The sequence below is a fragment of the Zootoca vivipara genome, chromosome 11, assembly GCF_963506605.1.
Source record: "Zootoca vivipara chromosome 11, rZooViv1.1, whole genome shotgun sequence".
In the NCBI taxonomy this organism is placed as follows: Eukaryota; Metazoa; Chordata; class Lepidosauria; order Squamata; family Lacertidae; genus Zootoca; species Zootoca vivipara.
The window spans coordinates 3,618,723-3,634,445 of NC_083286.1; the positions used below are offsets into that span (position 1 = coordinate 3,618,723).

The 15,723-nt window shown below is 42.7% G+C and overlaps 1 protein-coding gene across 1 annotated transcript in view; it reads left to right on the forward strand.

Moving 5' to 3' along the window:
* RORB (RAR related orphan receptor B) overlaps positions 1 to 15,723 on the forward strand; it is a 156,586-nt gene that overhangs the window by 94,350 nt on the left and 46,513 nt on the right. The window contains exon 2 of the mRNA XM_035100238.2: positions 15,413 to 15,498. Within this exon, the coding sequence (XP_034956129.1) occupies positions 15,413 to 15,498 (86 nt within the window). The remainder of the gene's footprint in view (positions 1 to 15,412; positions 15,499 to 15,723) is intronic.

A 15,723-nucleotide genomic window follows, 5' to 3' on the forward strand; every position in this document is an offset into this window, starting at 1 on the left:
ATCTGGAAGTGTATAGAAACTGCAGGTTTAGAATTTATAGGCTAATTTTTGAGGAAAGGTTAATATAAACTGTGTATGAGTTAAAGTTAGGATATAGAAATTGCTAAAGATGATTGTTAATGAAGCGCAGATAGGGGGAATTCGAGGAAGTCACCCCAAAATGTGAAGAAAAGATTAAGAATGGAGAAAGATATATTATTGTGGTTTTTGTGTTTATTGTTATGTATATGTTTTATTGTGGTTGTTGTTTTATTGTGTTTTAAGTATAAAAAGAATAAAAATTAATTGGGGGGGGGGGGAGAGAATCCAGTTAGCTCAGAAGGACAAGAGTCAAACTGAAGTGTTTATTTCTGAACATTAATTGTCCCTCTGACAGCCAGCCTTAAAGTTTTGCTGTTGCCAGGACTCCTGTTCTTTGGTTGGAATAATTACGTTGAGGACAGGAAGGGAGAGACTGTTCCAACACAGGATAGCCAAGGAGAATAGTGATGTTAAAATAATCCAAGGGATCACATGAGAAGTATTTGCCAATAGTTTAACCATATCATTCTATTGCACTTTTGTAAAATAATGTTACATTCAATCCTTCAATGCAGAAGGATTTGGTTTTATATATTAACTATTGTATTTAAAAGGTAGTGGGGGGGAAGTTAAATTTAGAATTATGCTCAGATCTTAAGCCGTACTCAGGAATGCTCATTCTTCCATCCCTCCTACTTTCAGAGGATTATAGATGGTGATTTTAGTTAGGGCCTAAAGTTGCTAAAAGCCAGTATGAAATTCTGCAATTGTAAGATTCCAGCACTGTAGATCTGTAGTGCTCTTGGTCTGCTTAAATGTTTGCAAGTCATTGTCGATTTTAGTTCAAAACTTGCACTCATTTTTAAACATGCTGTGTCATGGCATTTGTTGATGTTATGACTTTCGGCTGTTTCACACACTGAAGGCTTTTACCACTTTGTGTAGGAAATAGTTAGCCAATGCTCTGTTCCCCCATTTTTTATAAAGAAAAATCCCTCAAAAATCTATCCCCTCAACCATACAGGTAACATCACTTGTGAAGTAGGTATTCTATATCACTGCTCAGCTGTGCAGACTTCCAATTTGCATCATCTTTCTCCTCCATTGTGACTGACCATTTGTCTGAAATGTCCAGCAAGTGACATTATCTGTAGGGTGTAGGGAATGAACTAGACACCCACATTTGTTCCTGTACATAAAGTCTTCCTGTGGCCCTGGGTAGCAAGAACTGACTCTTTGTACACCCTCATTGCGGCCACGGTGTGCCCTGCATAGGCAGAAAGTTGGGGCCAACTACAGATTCCTGAAGCATACATACAGTGAAAAGAGTGTTCAAGGATTATGGGAGTTGTAGCCAACAACATCTGAAGGTCCACAGATCCCCCATCCCTGGTTTAGAGGACACATCAGTAGGGAAGCTGGACAAGAACTTCATTGTTTATTTCTAACAAGAACAGAACAGTAGCAGGAAAGTCCTGGCGCAACCAGTTAAAACTAGTCACCTACTAACTAAACCTCATGGTGAAGATTTCAACATATCTCCCTGCTTTTGTTTACTGGAGGGGTGCAGAACCTTTTACAACCTGAGCGTCACATTCCCTCTTGGTCAATTTACTTTGGAGCACATGCCAGTAGTGACTAGGACCAGAGGCATGGCACACTGTCTGTGGGGGCATGGCACCCAGCGGGGGGGCAGCCGAGATGGCACCCCACCGGGATCGTGCCACTGGGGGCGATGTGCTCCCCACACACCTGCGTTGCTCTGCCAGTGTCCACACAGTCCAAAGGACACATTCTAGCAAGACAAAAGCACTCAAGGAGGGTGCAGAGCAGGATAAAGTACTGTATATTCCTGCATATAAGACTACTTTTTAACCCAGCAAAATTATCTCAAAAGTTGGGGGTCGTCTTATACGCTGGGTCGTATTTCTTATACAGCAAGTATATCCCAAACTCTATATTTTAACTGGAAAGGTTGGGGGTCGTCTTATACACCCAGTCGTCTTATACGCCGGAATATATGGTATGTGGTCTGGGATGGGGGCCGAAGAAGGGTCCTCAGGGTTGGAGAAAAAGGACCAGTTCCCCACCTGAGCCTGTGGTTCCCCACCCCTGGTTTAAAGAAACAGCTACGGAATCAATACTGTTGAAATACTAGGTAATCTTTAAGGCTTCCAAATAACTCAACCAGAGTGAGGGCTCATCCAGACTTCCCAGGCCATGCTTTAAAGCTCCATAACCAAGCCTTGTTTTCCTGGGGAAAGTGTCAGGACACACAACACCAACAACACCCGGACACAGAGCTTTAAAGCCCAGAACTCTGCATAAAAACATGGTGCAAAATGAAGTTTGGATAAACCCTGGGTGGCGTTCTGTGTAGTAAGAATACTGTCAGTCTTATAAGATGGCTCAGGCAGAAACTTGGGTTTTTAGTTACTGCCTGGACATTTGGTGTTTGAGAAAGGGAAAAAGAAGATATCAGTTCATGTTAAGTATTCAACATTTGTCTCAACAGAATACAATCTAAGTGTTCATTTTTCCCCTAGAACAGTAGCTGAAATCTGCCATTATTATTATTATTATTATTATTATTATTATTATTATTATTTAGATTTCTTACCTGCCATGTGGTGGTCCCTGAGTGGGTTATAGCAATTAAAAACACAATATTAAATCAGTTAAAACAAATTACAGTCAAGAGAATAGGCCTTTTCTGAATCAGATTTGATCTTCTAGTAGAGATTGTCCTCACATTGACTTGTGCTAGTTACAGAAATATTCATAACAGGGGTGCTGACTTACCCCCCACATTGAGGGGGCATGTCCCATATCATGCCCCTGCCTAGGAGGCACACAGGCCTTTTGGCAGCTGCTGACCCCAAGGCTTCCTCTGATAGCTGTCAAGTTTTCCCTTTTCTCACGAGGAAGCCTATTCAGCATAAGGGAATTTCCCTTAAAACAACATTTTCTAGGTCAAGGCACCTTAGAGTGAGTTTTGTCTTTGGAGCTGGAATGGGTATTCTGATTTGTCTTCCTATCCGCAATCCGGAAGCTATCAGTAGTGTAGATCCGGAATTTAAAAGGCAAAATACAGGAGTTTCAAGATTTTCTTCACAGTTCATACTCCACTCCCTGGCTCCCTGTTTGCTTGAGCTAGTGGTAATATCCAGAATGACCAGAATTCCTCTGCCATGAATTTGATTGCATTGTCAGTGACAAGTCCACCTGGTATGCCAAAGCGAAGAAATTTAGATGTCCACTATTGATACTATATGGTTGTTATAGGTTGTGGTACAACAATACAGTTTTCTTTTGTTATTAGGCCTTCCAATTCATTGTCATCAAAATACTTTCTAGTCATCCCTGAAGCATTGCTAAGATATTTAAGCCATCCTAATCTGATACAGTATAAGACTTCCTGATCTTCTGGATCTGAGTGAATAGCATTTTTCATCTTACTATGCTGATTTTCAAATGCTGGTAGAGAAACAATGCCATATTAGGTTAGGTAAAGGTAAAGGGACCCCTGACCATTAAGTCCAGTCGTGACCGACTCTGGGGTTGCATGCTCATCTCGCATTATTGGCTGAGGGAGCCGGCGTATAGCTTCCAGGTCATGTGGCCAGCATGACAAAGCCACTTCTGGCGAACCAGAGCAGCACACAGAAACGCCGTTTACCTTCCCGCTGTAGCGGTTCCTATTTATCTACTTGCATTTTGATGTGCTTTCGAACTGCAGGAGCTGGGACCGAGCAACGGGAGCTCACCCCGTCACAGGGATTTGAACCGCTGACATTCTGAGCAGCAAGCCCTAGGCTCAGTGGTTTAACCCACAGCGCCAGGTTGAGGGCTGGTTAACTACCAAAATATTTTTTCTCTTTTTTGTAATGTATATAATTTGCTTTTTTGTTGTTCTGTTTTGTTTTCTACATGGGTATTATTATTATTATTATTATTATTATTATTATTAGGTTTTTGTGTGTGTGCCTTATCTTACTCTGTGCACTCGTAATTATGTACTTTTTTCCAATAAAGAATAAAAAATAAAAGAGTAACAACTCACAGTATAAATAGAAGTCTTGATATCCTACTCTAACTAGTAATCATCAATTGCATTGTGGAGTTTAGGACAAGGTATCTGCTATGACCAATTTTTTTCATAAAACATACTTGACTACTGGGGTGAATCTCATCATTATTAGAAGTTTGCATTTTAATGGTACTTGACTCAAATCTTTTCTTCTCTCAAGGTCAATGAAGATTTATGGTCTGTGAGGAAATAAGTTGGACCACATCGGTATCTGTAAAAGCTGTAGTAGCACTCAAACTAGTTCATAACTGCTTGCCTCAGCACTAACCATTGTGGGCTTGTTGACATCACAGAACTGTATTGGAGACATAGCTGCCAAGTTATCCCTTATTTTAAGGGATTTTCCCTTATGCTGAATAGGCTTCCTCGTGAGAAAAGGGAAAACTTGGCAGCTATGATTGGAGATCACGTCCATTTTTACATGTTCTAATCCTCATGTTCTAATCCTCAAACCCAGGACATGGTGGGTTTCAGTAACAGGCTAAGTGCCTCTATTGAGCTGTCTTGCAAATATCAACCAATATACTGTAGATCACCATTCTGAGAGAGAGCACCTCATTTCTGTAATGTTAGTAGGTTAATTGATATTTTCGGGTCCCTTATGACTTGGAGCTTTTCTGAGCATGACTTTATTGCATGTTGTGTGATCACTCTATTTCACCATGGTGAGAAATTAATTTCTCCTTGTTTCACTTGTGTCCAGATTAAGAGAGCACATTCAAGATGACAGATAATGTTTTGTCATGGTATTTCATTGATGTGCCATGAAAACAGTGGCTCCTTTTATGCCTCCAAGGAGTTCTGCCATTTGTCTGTGAAAAATCTCAAGAGCATTGTGATTCCAAATGGCAAGCAATGATAACAAGAGGTCCCAAAGAGTGTGAGAAAGATAGTCAGTATAGTGCTTTGCTTTGCCAAAGGTGTTCACTACAAACTACTTGAGGCATCGACTTTGGAAAGTGCTTCAGCTCCTGTTTCTTTTGGGAGAAAGTCCTCCAGTGTGGAAAGTGCATATTTTTCTCTGACTGCTGTTTTGATAACCTATAAAAATCTACACAGATGTTTCTTCATGACCAGGCAACTGGTGCAAACCATGAGGTGGGTTAGGCAAGTTCCTTAATTTTGTCAAACTCCTTCATCTTTTCTAGTTCTATTGCCACAAGGTGGAGTAACAGAATGGGTGTTTCTAGTAGTATTCTGCATAGTTTGGTACTAAGTCTTGAAACAATGTACACAGCATCATCTTTAGGTCACTGTCTCCAAATGTAACAGCTCCTATTTTCCAAAAGTCCCATTCTGAGAGAGCGTGTCCTCCCTAAAAGAGAGTTGCGGTGAGACCTGGAGACTGACCTCCTGGTTGTGGGTGGGTCTATTGGATAGTCACAACACCTGACTGGTAGGTCCCTTGCTGCTGGGTTTAATCTGGTCAATGGGGTGCAGTCTAAATGGATCAAGGGATCAAGTGACCCAGAGCTGCCTCTTTTGACTTGTGTATTGGAACACCCACCCACCTCTCCGTACTTTTAGGGTATTTTGTGTTTGACCTTACTATGCCATCGTGTATCGCCTGTTGTTGGGGCAGGATCACGGCAGGAATTTTCCCCACTTGGCTGATTGGCTGTTGCCATTTGGGTTTCACCTGCCACATAGCAAATTGTCACAACTTGTAAGGTTGTGAATGGGCACTGGTTCAGGTGATAGGGATGGGAGAACACTCTCGCCATCCCTATGTGAAGGGTATTCCGTAAAAGGAATCCAGGGACTCAACTTGGTTTGGCCAACCCCCGAGAGGGGGTTGTGCCCGTGCCTGAGTCCACGGGAGCATCTGGGGAGTGAACATAGTCTGTTCCCAGGCTTTTCACCTATCTCAGGTGTTCACCCTTGGCTGACCTATGATAGAGCTCTGTGTCAGCGCTCCCTGCAAAGATGTAGGGAGCTAGTCGAACCAGAGCTTATGCAACCACTCACTTTTCTGTAATCAATAAAATTGTGGCCTAAATTCTGCCAAAAACCAAAACTAAAATTTGAGTCAAATGTGTGTTTATTCAGGGGGGAGGTCTCCGGGTCTGAACACGCAAGTACTCTTCAACTGAGATTATATTGCAAACATGATGAACACTACCTGCTCCTTTTTATAGATTGTGTAAAATGGGCTGGGCTGTGTAAAATGGTTTTTGCCTTGTTAATATCTGAAATGCTGTGCAGGTAGCCTCTGAAATAACTGTGACAGAACCTTCTCAATTCATCTTGAAATTAATGACAGTCCCACAAATAGTTAGGTTTGTTCTTAATGGAGAGAAAATTTACAAAATAATGACATCTAAGAAGAAATTGGCATTCATTGCTGTGGTTACACACTGTACCATCAGGACATGATACATGATAGCAAAAAATTTTGTGAACCGCCCTGAGACCTCTGGGTATAGGGCAGTATAATAATAATAATAAAACACCCTATTTTGAACATTTCCTGCACATTGTGAACATCTTCCACTTGCAAAGGATGAGTCTTTTCCCATCATACTACTTTTAAAATAGTCAGATTGTTTTCTGGGCTTTCTTTTGTGCAGCGTTTGCACATATTTGAGCAAAGAATTTGCCCTTTACAAGATATGTGCTCCTTCCAGTCTTATCTCTGCCATGTCATCCCCAAGTTCTATTTGCTCCCTGAGCTGTCTGGTGATCAACCCCGATTGCCTTCCCACCTCGATGGCTTTGTGAAGGGTTGATTCTTTGGGGAAAGGTATTGGGTTGGCCCTATGGGTTGGGGACAGATGTATCTTGTCTGTAAAGCACATTAATATAAACGTGTTTACAAGCACAAAAGCAGGGCAGAACTTGCTATATCACTCCAGCTACTTTGGTGTATTTTGAATGGTGGAAACATATTGTCAGACAATTTTCCAATATATGTTTAACCAAAAGAACAAACAGTGTCTTGGCTTTTATGTAGATGGAGACGCAAGCTGTTACAGAATAAATGACTACAAAATACAGCAAACACATAGAGAGGTCTCCAGGAGAGAGAGAGAGAGAGAGAGAGTTTTGCAGGGAGGAGGAATTGTGGGTGTTATCCCTATTTTGAAACTTGGAGGGAAATGTGTCACCAGGAAATTTTCATACGCCAAGAGGTTATTGTATTAAACAAATTTGGGAAGAAAATTTATATATAGAAGACAGCAAATAATTTGGCCTGTAAATAGAAATGTCATATTGCATACTTTTCATTAAGAAGGCAGGTACCTAGAAATATATGGAACACATTTTTGGGGGGGGGCAAGAAGTAAAATGTAATGTCTACACAACCCCCTCCCCCTTGTGTCCTGAAAGTGTGGCCCTTACTACTTTACTGTGTGGTCATCATTACTCCTTAGAGACAGCCATTCCCTGGGCAGCTTTATATAACACCAGCTAAAGCTGCTGGAGATTATGTGCAGAACATTGAATCTGATGAGCTCAAATATGAGATGGCCTGCACTAGCATAATATTTGGGATTACAGTCGTAATCTCTTTAGGGAAAGTGTGCTGTATCAGGGAAGTGGTATCTTGAATCTCCGAGGCCTAGTAGGTTTGAAGAACAAATAATCTTATGTTTATTTTGCAGAAATGTCTTCTGTCACCGTAGCCATTCTAAACTAGCATTTCTTACTCCCCGTTCTCTTTTGTTAAGGGTTCAGAACATAGCTCCCGTTATTCCATTCAGTAAACATGTTTAGCCCAGAAACTCAAAAGTAAATGCAGTTTTAGGGATGCAGCCATTTATTACTTAATATATAAAGTAATAACTAATGGCCAAAATTTAAAAAAAATAAAGCTGTGAAGCTAGGTCTTGAACCCAGCAGGGATTCAGGTTTTTCCCCTGGACAGCAGCCCTCCAGTGCCACATGGCAAATTGCTTTTGAAAGGGATTTCCCAAGCTGATTTATGAGAGAGGTTTGGCATAATAAAAAAAAACCTCCACTGGGCAATGGTCATGGGTATAAGAAAGCATAGGTTTTCATTCCTGACCCATGTTTGTCAGGACATTTGTTATTGCAAAGAACAATAGCAAATGCTGGTTTATTTGTTGGATGAGTAAACACCAGCAAGTTCTAGTCCCATTTCCACTGTGCCTTGCTTCCTGTGCGGGACAATGCATAATGGTACATTTTTTTAAAAAAGCTGGCTGTCATCTGTAGTGTTCCAGTGAGGCTTTCTTCTCTTACACCCATTGCTGGCTGAGCTGCTGTGGCATTCTGAAAATGCTTGCAATAATTGGCTAGAATTATGTTGAACATACCAAGTGGCTTTGGGTTTGTTAAAAAATCACCTTGTTGCACAGTTCTCTTTACAGTTTCATGAATCACTTTTTATAGAAACAGTCTTCACTATGCCTAGCCGCAAGAGGCATCAGCAGTGGCTGGATGTAAAACACATCCATACAGGAGTGCCAACTGGACTAAAATATTGGGAGAGCCCAGGGAAGCCCCACCCCACATAATCAATCACATGAGTCGGCACACACACAACCCATTTGAATGGCAATGCCCATCAGCTTTCTGAGGGCAGCCCCCTCAAATATATTATTAGGATATGTGTGCAAAGGGACCTTGACCTCTACCGGTAACAGTTGGCACTTTATGCCTCCCTAGGTGCCAAACACTTAATTACCTGGTTTTGTGGATTCTGGCAGTGGTAACTGATAAAAGGGAAATAATTGGTCCTGACCAAAATAGGTTCCAGCCAGTCCTTACCAAGACAGGCTGTTGACCACATGTTCCTAACAGGTGCTCTTTTTTCATTTTTGTGAACATCTTAGCTCAAGGAGTGGCCAGTTACAAAGGACTTGAACAGAGATTGCATGAATAAATGAGCTATAGAAAGAGCAACAATAAGCTTTTCCAGATTCTGAGCTTACAACTTTAGAGCCCACCTCATGTGGGGAAGGTCTTTGCACACAAACAAGCTGTAGGAGTGTAGCCTCTCTCTATACAGGATCTGTGACTTGTATCTCCCCTCGGCCTGACTCTTTAGGGCCGTCGTCTTCAACATGGTGTCCTCCGGATGTTTTGGACTACAACTCCCATCCTGGCCTGGCTGGGGCTCATGGGAGGAGGAGTCCAAAACATCCGAGGTGCACCAGGGGTGGGGAAGGCTTGCGTAAAGAGATACAATGTGAGGTTTGTAGGCTGTGTGCAGAAATGTGGATTAATACATGGGCCTGCACTGCCAGCATCACCCGCATGTTGCTTCTCTCTGCTCGTGTCATCTGTGCAGGGCTAGAGCATTTTATTAATCATCAATAGAGATATGTCCTCAGAACAGGGCTTAATTATTGAATTAAAGAGCAATCAGATATATTTATATGTGTTATATTTGCAAGTATTTTTCTAACAACATTGTCACAACTGATGACAGAGGTGGAAATATATCTTCCACCAGGGCCGTCTCTAGGCCCGGGTCCAGTGGCACGGGGCACCAGGGCGCCAAATCACCAGGGGCGCCGCTGTGCCCACTGAGAGGCTCGGCGGAGGCCACCCCAGCCGCGACGGATGCAGCCCTAGGCGCGCCTCTCAGTTGTTCAGGCCGCTCTCCGGAGGCACGCAGGCCTGGGGCCGCCTCTGCCGCGCGCAGGGGCATCGCAACAGGGAGCGGCCAGGCTGGATGGAGCAGGGCGCTGGCTGGCCCTCGAGGCGGCAGCCGCGCTGCGTGCAGTGCCCGCCCGCTGCGCCGCGCAACGGGGCAGGGGGGGGCGCTGGAGGGATCTGGCGCACCAGGGTGCCAGGCATTCTTAAGACGGCCCTGTCTTCCACACAGACAAGTCCATGGAATCAAGCAGAAGTTAATAAGGCAGACCACACTAATATTTATGGTGATTTTTCATATTTCAGTGTGGCATTAGAATGGCATAGACCTGCAAAACATGATTGAAATTTTAAATGTGGCAAACCTGGTAAGGGGAACTCATCTTTTGACCACCCTGGAAAGAAAGATCCACAGGGTGTATTATTTTGTCAGTTATTTGACTGCCTGCATGAGGAAGAGTGGCGAGCTTTGAAACCTAGTTCTAGATTGTCGAACAAAGCTGCAATGTGAACAAGGTGTAGGAGCTGCTGACAATCATTAAATCTGCAAAGGAAACCTGGTACACTGGGTGTTAATTACAGTAATTCAAGATGTTTCTGAGAATACACAAGCTTCTTTTTCTTCAGGCCTGTACAATTAATTGATCTGAGTTTTCTGTTACAAGTCCTTAAACTGTCCTGCTGTCTGTTAGACAAAAGAGGAGTGCCTATGAGAACGCCATCAAGTCTGCATTTCCCAACATCTTTAAATCTCTTTTCTCTAGGCTAGTGAGGATGCTTGTTCCATGAGCTATCACAGTCATCAAGTATGTTTCCCCCTCTTTTTTTATTAGTTATGGAAAGAATCCGGAGGCATTTGTCCTGCACAGCATTAGGTACGTCCAAGTGGCTTTAACTGGAAGGATGAGAAACGCAACTGTTCCAGCATTTCCAGTTAACTGCTGTCAGAGCTGTGTAGGAGGGAGCATCAGCCAAACCTTGTCCCTCAGTTCACATGGTTGGTGGGGTGTTTGGCATATAGCCACTAGATGGGTAGGGAGGCTTGACTGTTCAAGCAAGAGAAGGAACTCCAGCTGTTGTTACGGCTCATCACAAAACCCAAGTGGCTCAACCTTAGAACTGAGAGAATGGGGCCAATGGCAGCTGGAAGCATATAAACGTCACTGGCAGCTTTCCTGCAGCGATGTGAATTCTGCTAGGGCCCTTGGCTGTGTACCATAATACTTGACAAGCACTGTAAGATGTTGAAACAAAATAAAAAAACTTCCTTCCAATAGCACCTTAGAGACCAACTAAATTTGTCATTGGTATGGGCTTTCGTGTGCATGCACACTTCTTCAGATAAATGTGCTTTCTTCATTCGTGCATGCACAAGAAAGCTCATACCAATGACAAACTTAGTTGCTCTCTAAGGTGCTACTGGAAAGAATTTTTTTATTTTGTTTCGACTACAGCAGACCAACACAGCTACCTACCTGTAACTAGAACTGTAAGATGTTGACATCTAGAAAGGCTGCTTCTCTTACACTTTCACCTGATATACCCTTCCATAAAAATGCTCACAGGTGGCGTTACCATCAAATTCCTTCTCTTCTGTTTGCTGTCTTTGAGTTCACTCAGGGTGTAAAATGATATTTTATTGGAATCAAAAAAACATGGAGATGATTGCAAACATGCACTATATGTAATTCGTTTTCTGGTAGTGGCTTTTGCATCATGTGAAAGCTTAAATATCATGCAGAAATTAAGGAAACATTAAGGAAACAGATGGAATAAACTTCCATGTGAATACAGCCTCAGTCCCACAGTCTTTGAGAACTGGAAGCAGGAATGCACACAGCAAACAGTGAGTCCTGCTAATCCCAACAGGCACTTGTCAAAACAGTAAACTGAGCTCAAGGACAACCACATGGAAGGAATATAGCAGTTCCATCCAGTATGCAAACCAATCCTGAGGAGCTTTTAAAAATACAGTGGTACCTCTGGTTACAAACTTAATTCGTTCCGGAGGTCCGTTCTTAACCTGAAACTGTTCTTAACCTGAGGTACCACTTTAGCTTATGGAGCTTCCTGCTGTCGCTGCCGTACAATTTCTGTTCTCACCTGAGGTAAAGTTCTTAACCCAAGATACTACTTCCGGGTTAGCGGAGTCTGTAACCCGAAGTGTTTGTAACCCGAGGTGTTAGTACCCTGAGGTACCACTGTATGTGCATGTTTCCTATTGAATGGCTAGTTTCTGTTTCCTTTCACAGAATTAGTCAAAGTGATAAACCTATCTTACAGACTTGGAAGGAGGGTAGCCTGGCTTCAGTATAGCCATGATACTGTGTTATTCATTCTTTTTAAAAAAATGAAAAGCTGCAGAAGAATTGTGGCTAGATGTGTGCTCCAGAGCAGGAATGTAGGAGTGCCCATTCAGTGTCTGGCTTATTTTTTTAAAAGATAAACATAGAAATCTTCACAAAATGGTGATGTATTGTGATTGGGGTCAGTGGCGGAGAGCAGGCAGGGGAGGGGCTGACTTGCGTCCCGGAGGTGTGGTGCGCCACCCGCAGGGGCATGGCGTGCATCCTGGATGGTGCACACCGCCTGCAGGGGTGTGGCACCCAGCATGGGGGGGGAGCTGCGATGGCACCCCACTGGGATTGTGCTGCTGGGGGCGCTGCGCTCCCCCCCACACTCCTCTTCCTCCTCCAGTGATTGGGGTTAGGTAGCTTTACTGGCATTTGTCATTCATTCTTTTTTAAAAAATAAATAAATAAACCATACATTGGTACTCCTGTGTTAGTGCTGTACAGTGGAGATAATTTGGACAAATTAAAACAATACAGAATAAATTACTGCAATCCAAAATCTTGAGAATTCACATACGTACACCCAAGGGTTTGGCCATACCCAGAGGTACATTTGATTCTCTGTCCTCTGGTTAGCAGCCTTCACCTTCCTCTTCCCCAAACACCAGATTACAATCTGCTTTTGAAAGTTCTGCCATTGCCAAAGCTGCTTGTGATATCGCAAGTGAGGTTGCTATGTAAGAAACACAAGCCTAACCCTCCCCTGTATGGAATAACCTAGTTGTACCGTTCTTTGCATCTCAACATGATACTCTCAGCAGGCAAATGAACAAATGTTCTGGGTTTGTGTGCTTAAAAATATATATTGTAAGCGTATTACAAGAATTACATGTTTTTCAGAAATTCTCAGCTCAGCTTCCCAAAGTAGCAGTTCTTGAAATACATCGTGTTATCAGGCATTTTTGGTGTCTCATTCCATGCATGGGGCAGTTTCAAAAGCATGTTCCAAGAGCTCTTGCAGAAGCTGCTGGACCACAGAGATTACCAGGGCTCCATTCTGTATCCACACACTTCCCTCTGTCACTTCTCTGGAGGAAACAGACTTTCTGCGCCTACATGCAATGTGCTAGAGCTTGTTCCACCCATTTGCACAACACTCTACAAATGCTGCATCCCAGGAGTATTTATGGTGCCTGGAACATGTGTTGCATGAACAAGTGAAAAAGTTGCTTGTTTCCCAAGGAATCTGCGAATAGCTGTCTTCTGGAAACCAGCTTGTAATTCATTTGTTCATAGTGAAATTTTTCTTTTCTATACAACATCTTTATATAAATCATTTGTGGCTGTGGCATATTAAATAGTCCCAAAGTAAAGGTAAAGGTAAAGGTACCCCTGACCATTAGGTCCAGTCGCGGACGACTCTGGGGTTGCTCATCTCGCTTTACTGGCCTGGCCGAGGGAGCTGGCATTTGTCCGCAGACAGTTTTTCTGGGTAATGTGGCCAGCATAACTAAGCCACTTCTGGCGAAACCAAAACAGTGCACGAAAACGCTGTTTACCTTCCCGTCGGAGTGGTACCTATTTATCTACTTGCACTTCATGCTTTCAAACTGCTAGGTGGGCAGGAGCTGGGACCAAACAATGGGAGCTCACCCCGTCACGGGGATTCAAACCACCAACCTTCTGAGCCCTATCACAGCACCATCCGCGTCCCCTAAAGGTAAAGGTAAAGGTATCCCTGACCGTTGGGAAGCGGGTGGTGCTGTGGGTTAAACCACAGAGCCTAGGGCTTGCTGATCAGAAGGGCGGCGGTTTGAAACCTAGCAGTTTGAAAGCACCTCAAAGTGCAAGTAGATAAATAGGTACCGCTACAGCAGGAAGGTAAACGGTGTTTCTGTGTGCTGCTCTGGGTTCGTCAGAAGCAGCTTTGTCATGCTGGCCACATGACATAGAAGCTGTACACTGGCTCCCTCGGCCAATAACATGAGATGAGCACCGCAACCCCAGAGACAGTCATGACTGGACCTAATGGTCAGGGGTCCCTTTACCTTTACCCCTGACCGTTAGGTCCAGTTGCGGACGACTCTGGGATTGCGCGCTCCCCAAAGGAATCACTGCTAAATAATTTTATTTAGTCATAAACTCTCATCATACATCATGCTTACATTGTGATGTATTTTGGAAAACATAATTAGCTTTTTTATGTGCACTTTTTGTAGGGCAGCCAATTTGCTTGCCTGTAAAGCAGAGCATCTTGAGATTCCTTTCTTCTATACACAAGGGTTCTTGATCCAAAGTATATTTGAATGTGTTCAACTGACAGTCCTTAGAGCTGACATGTATATAACTTATTGGCATGGTAAAATTTGTACGTTGTGAGCCTTTTCATCTCACTTTGCATATTTCCCCCCACTCAAAAATCTGGAGACAGTTCCATACATTCACAGCATTCCTTCAAATCTGTGGCCCACTGGAAGTTGCAGGACCAACTCCCACCAGCCTCTGCTAGTATGACCAATAGTTTGGGGGGGGGTGGAAGCTGTAGTTCTGTTTCTTCACCCATGGTTTAAATTGTCCCTTACTTTATAGAGTTACTTCCTGTTTTACTCTCTTAGTAAAAACTACGTTCACCCTAAATACTGGTAACTGGCTGAAATAAAGAAATAAGTTCACCATACGGTAGCTGTGTGGTTCACATGAATTACTTTATGGCCAGATATATAATATTATTTTACCACATAATATTTATGTGGTAAAATGAGGCATTTACCACCTTGAAAATCAATATGTGATCTGGTACTTATTGAGAGATAAAGGATGGGGGAAATGGGATCTCCCTAGCTTTCAAAATGCAGACCGTCTTGCTGTTTGGATGCACCGATCTGTATCTGCTTATGGAAACAATGAATGCCTTGTTGCCTCTATCAGTCATATGGAGTTTCATGAAAATTTTAGAGAACTACGGTTTGTATTTGTGATCATATGATATGAACTGCACCGTGTCAAGAGCAATTGAGGACTTGTTATTACACAGTACATTATCCAAGGGTGTGGGAGAGGTCAAGATCACTGCCTGCAAAATTATTAGAAGGCTGATGAGAAGCAAAAGACTAATTTGCAGAGGAGAAGAATGGGTTTTCATGAGGTATAATTAACAAAAGGAGAAGTCTGACTTAATGTCACGATAAGTAAATTCAGGGTGAAATCTGTAGAGCACCCTCTCAAGGGGAATGGGAGTAGCTTGATAATGTGAGCTCATTAAAACCAAAATATATGAAAGGTTTGAGAACTTACATCAGTGTAGGATACAATTTCACAGTCACTTGTTAAGGCTAGGCAGGAAAAGGGCTTGTCCATCTGTCTCTTCCATGATGCAAAATTAAGGAAGAAAGAGAGAAAATTGTATTGTCAAGCATGCACTAACTCTTTGTTTCTTTTCTAGCACAAATTGAAGTGATACCATGCAAAATTTGTGGTGACAAGTCTTCTGGAATACACTATGGAGTCATCACATGTGAAGGCTGCAAGGTATGAGACGTGTGTGTGTGTGTGAGAGAGAGAGAGAGAGAGAGATCTGTATTCTGTGCTAGTTTTTGTCATTTCTATAAGCTGTCATATATGCTTTCAATAAGGACCAATATTTTGTACAAAATATTGCCTTCTTGACTTAGCAATGAAATTATTCTCTAAATGCTCCTGTGTTTGAATTTTGGAATTATCTGTACTAGCAGCTATTTGAACTAAACACTGATA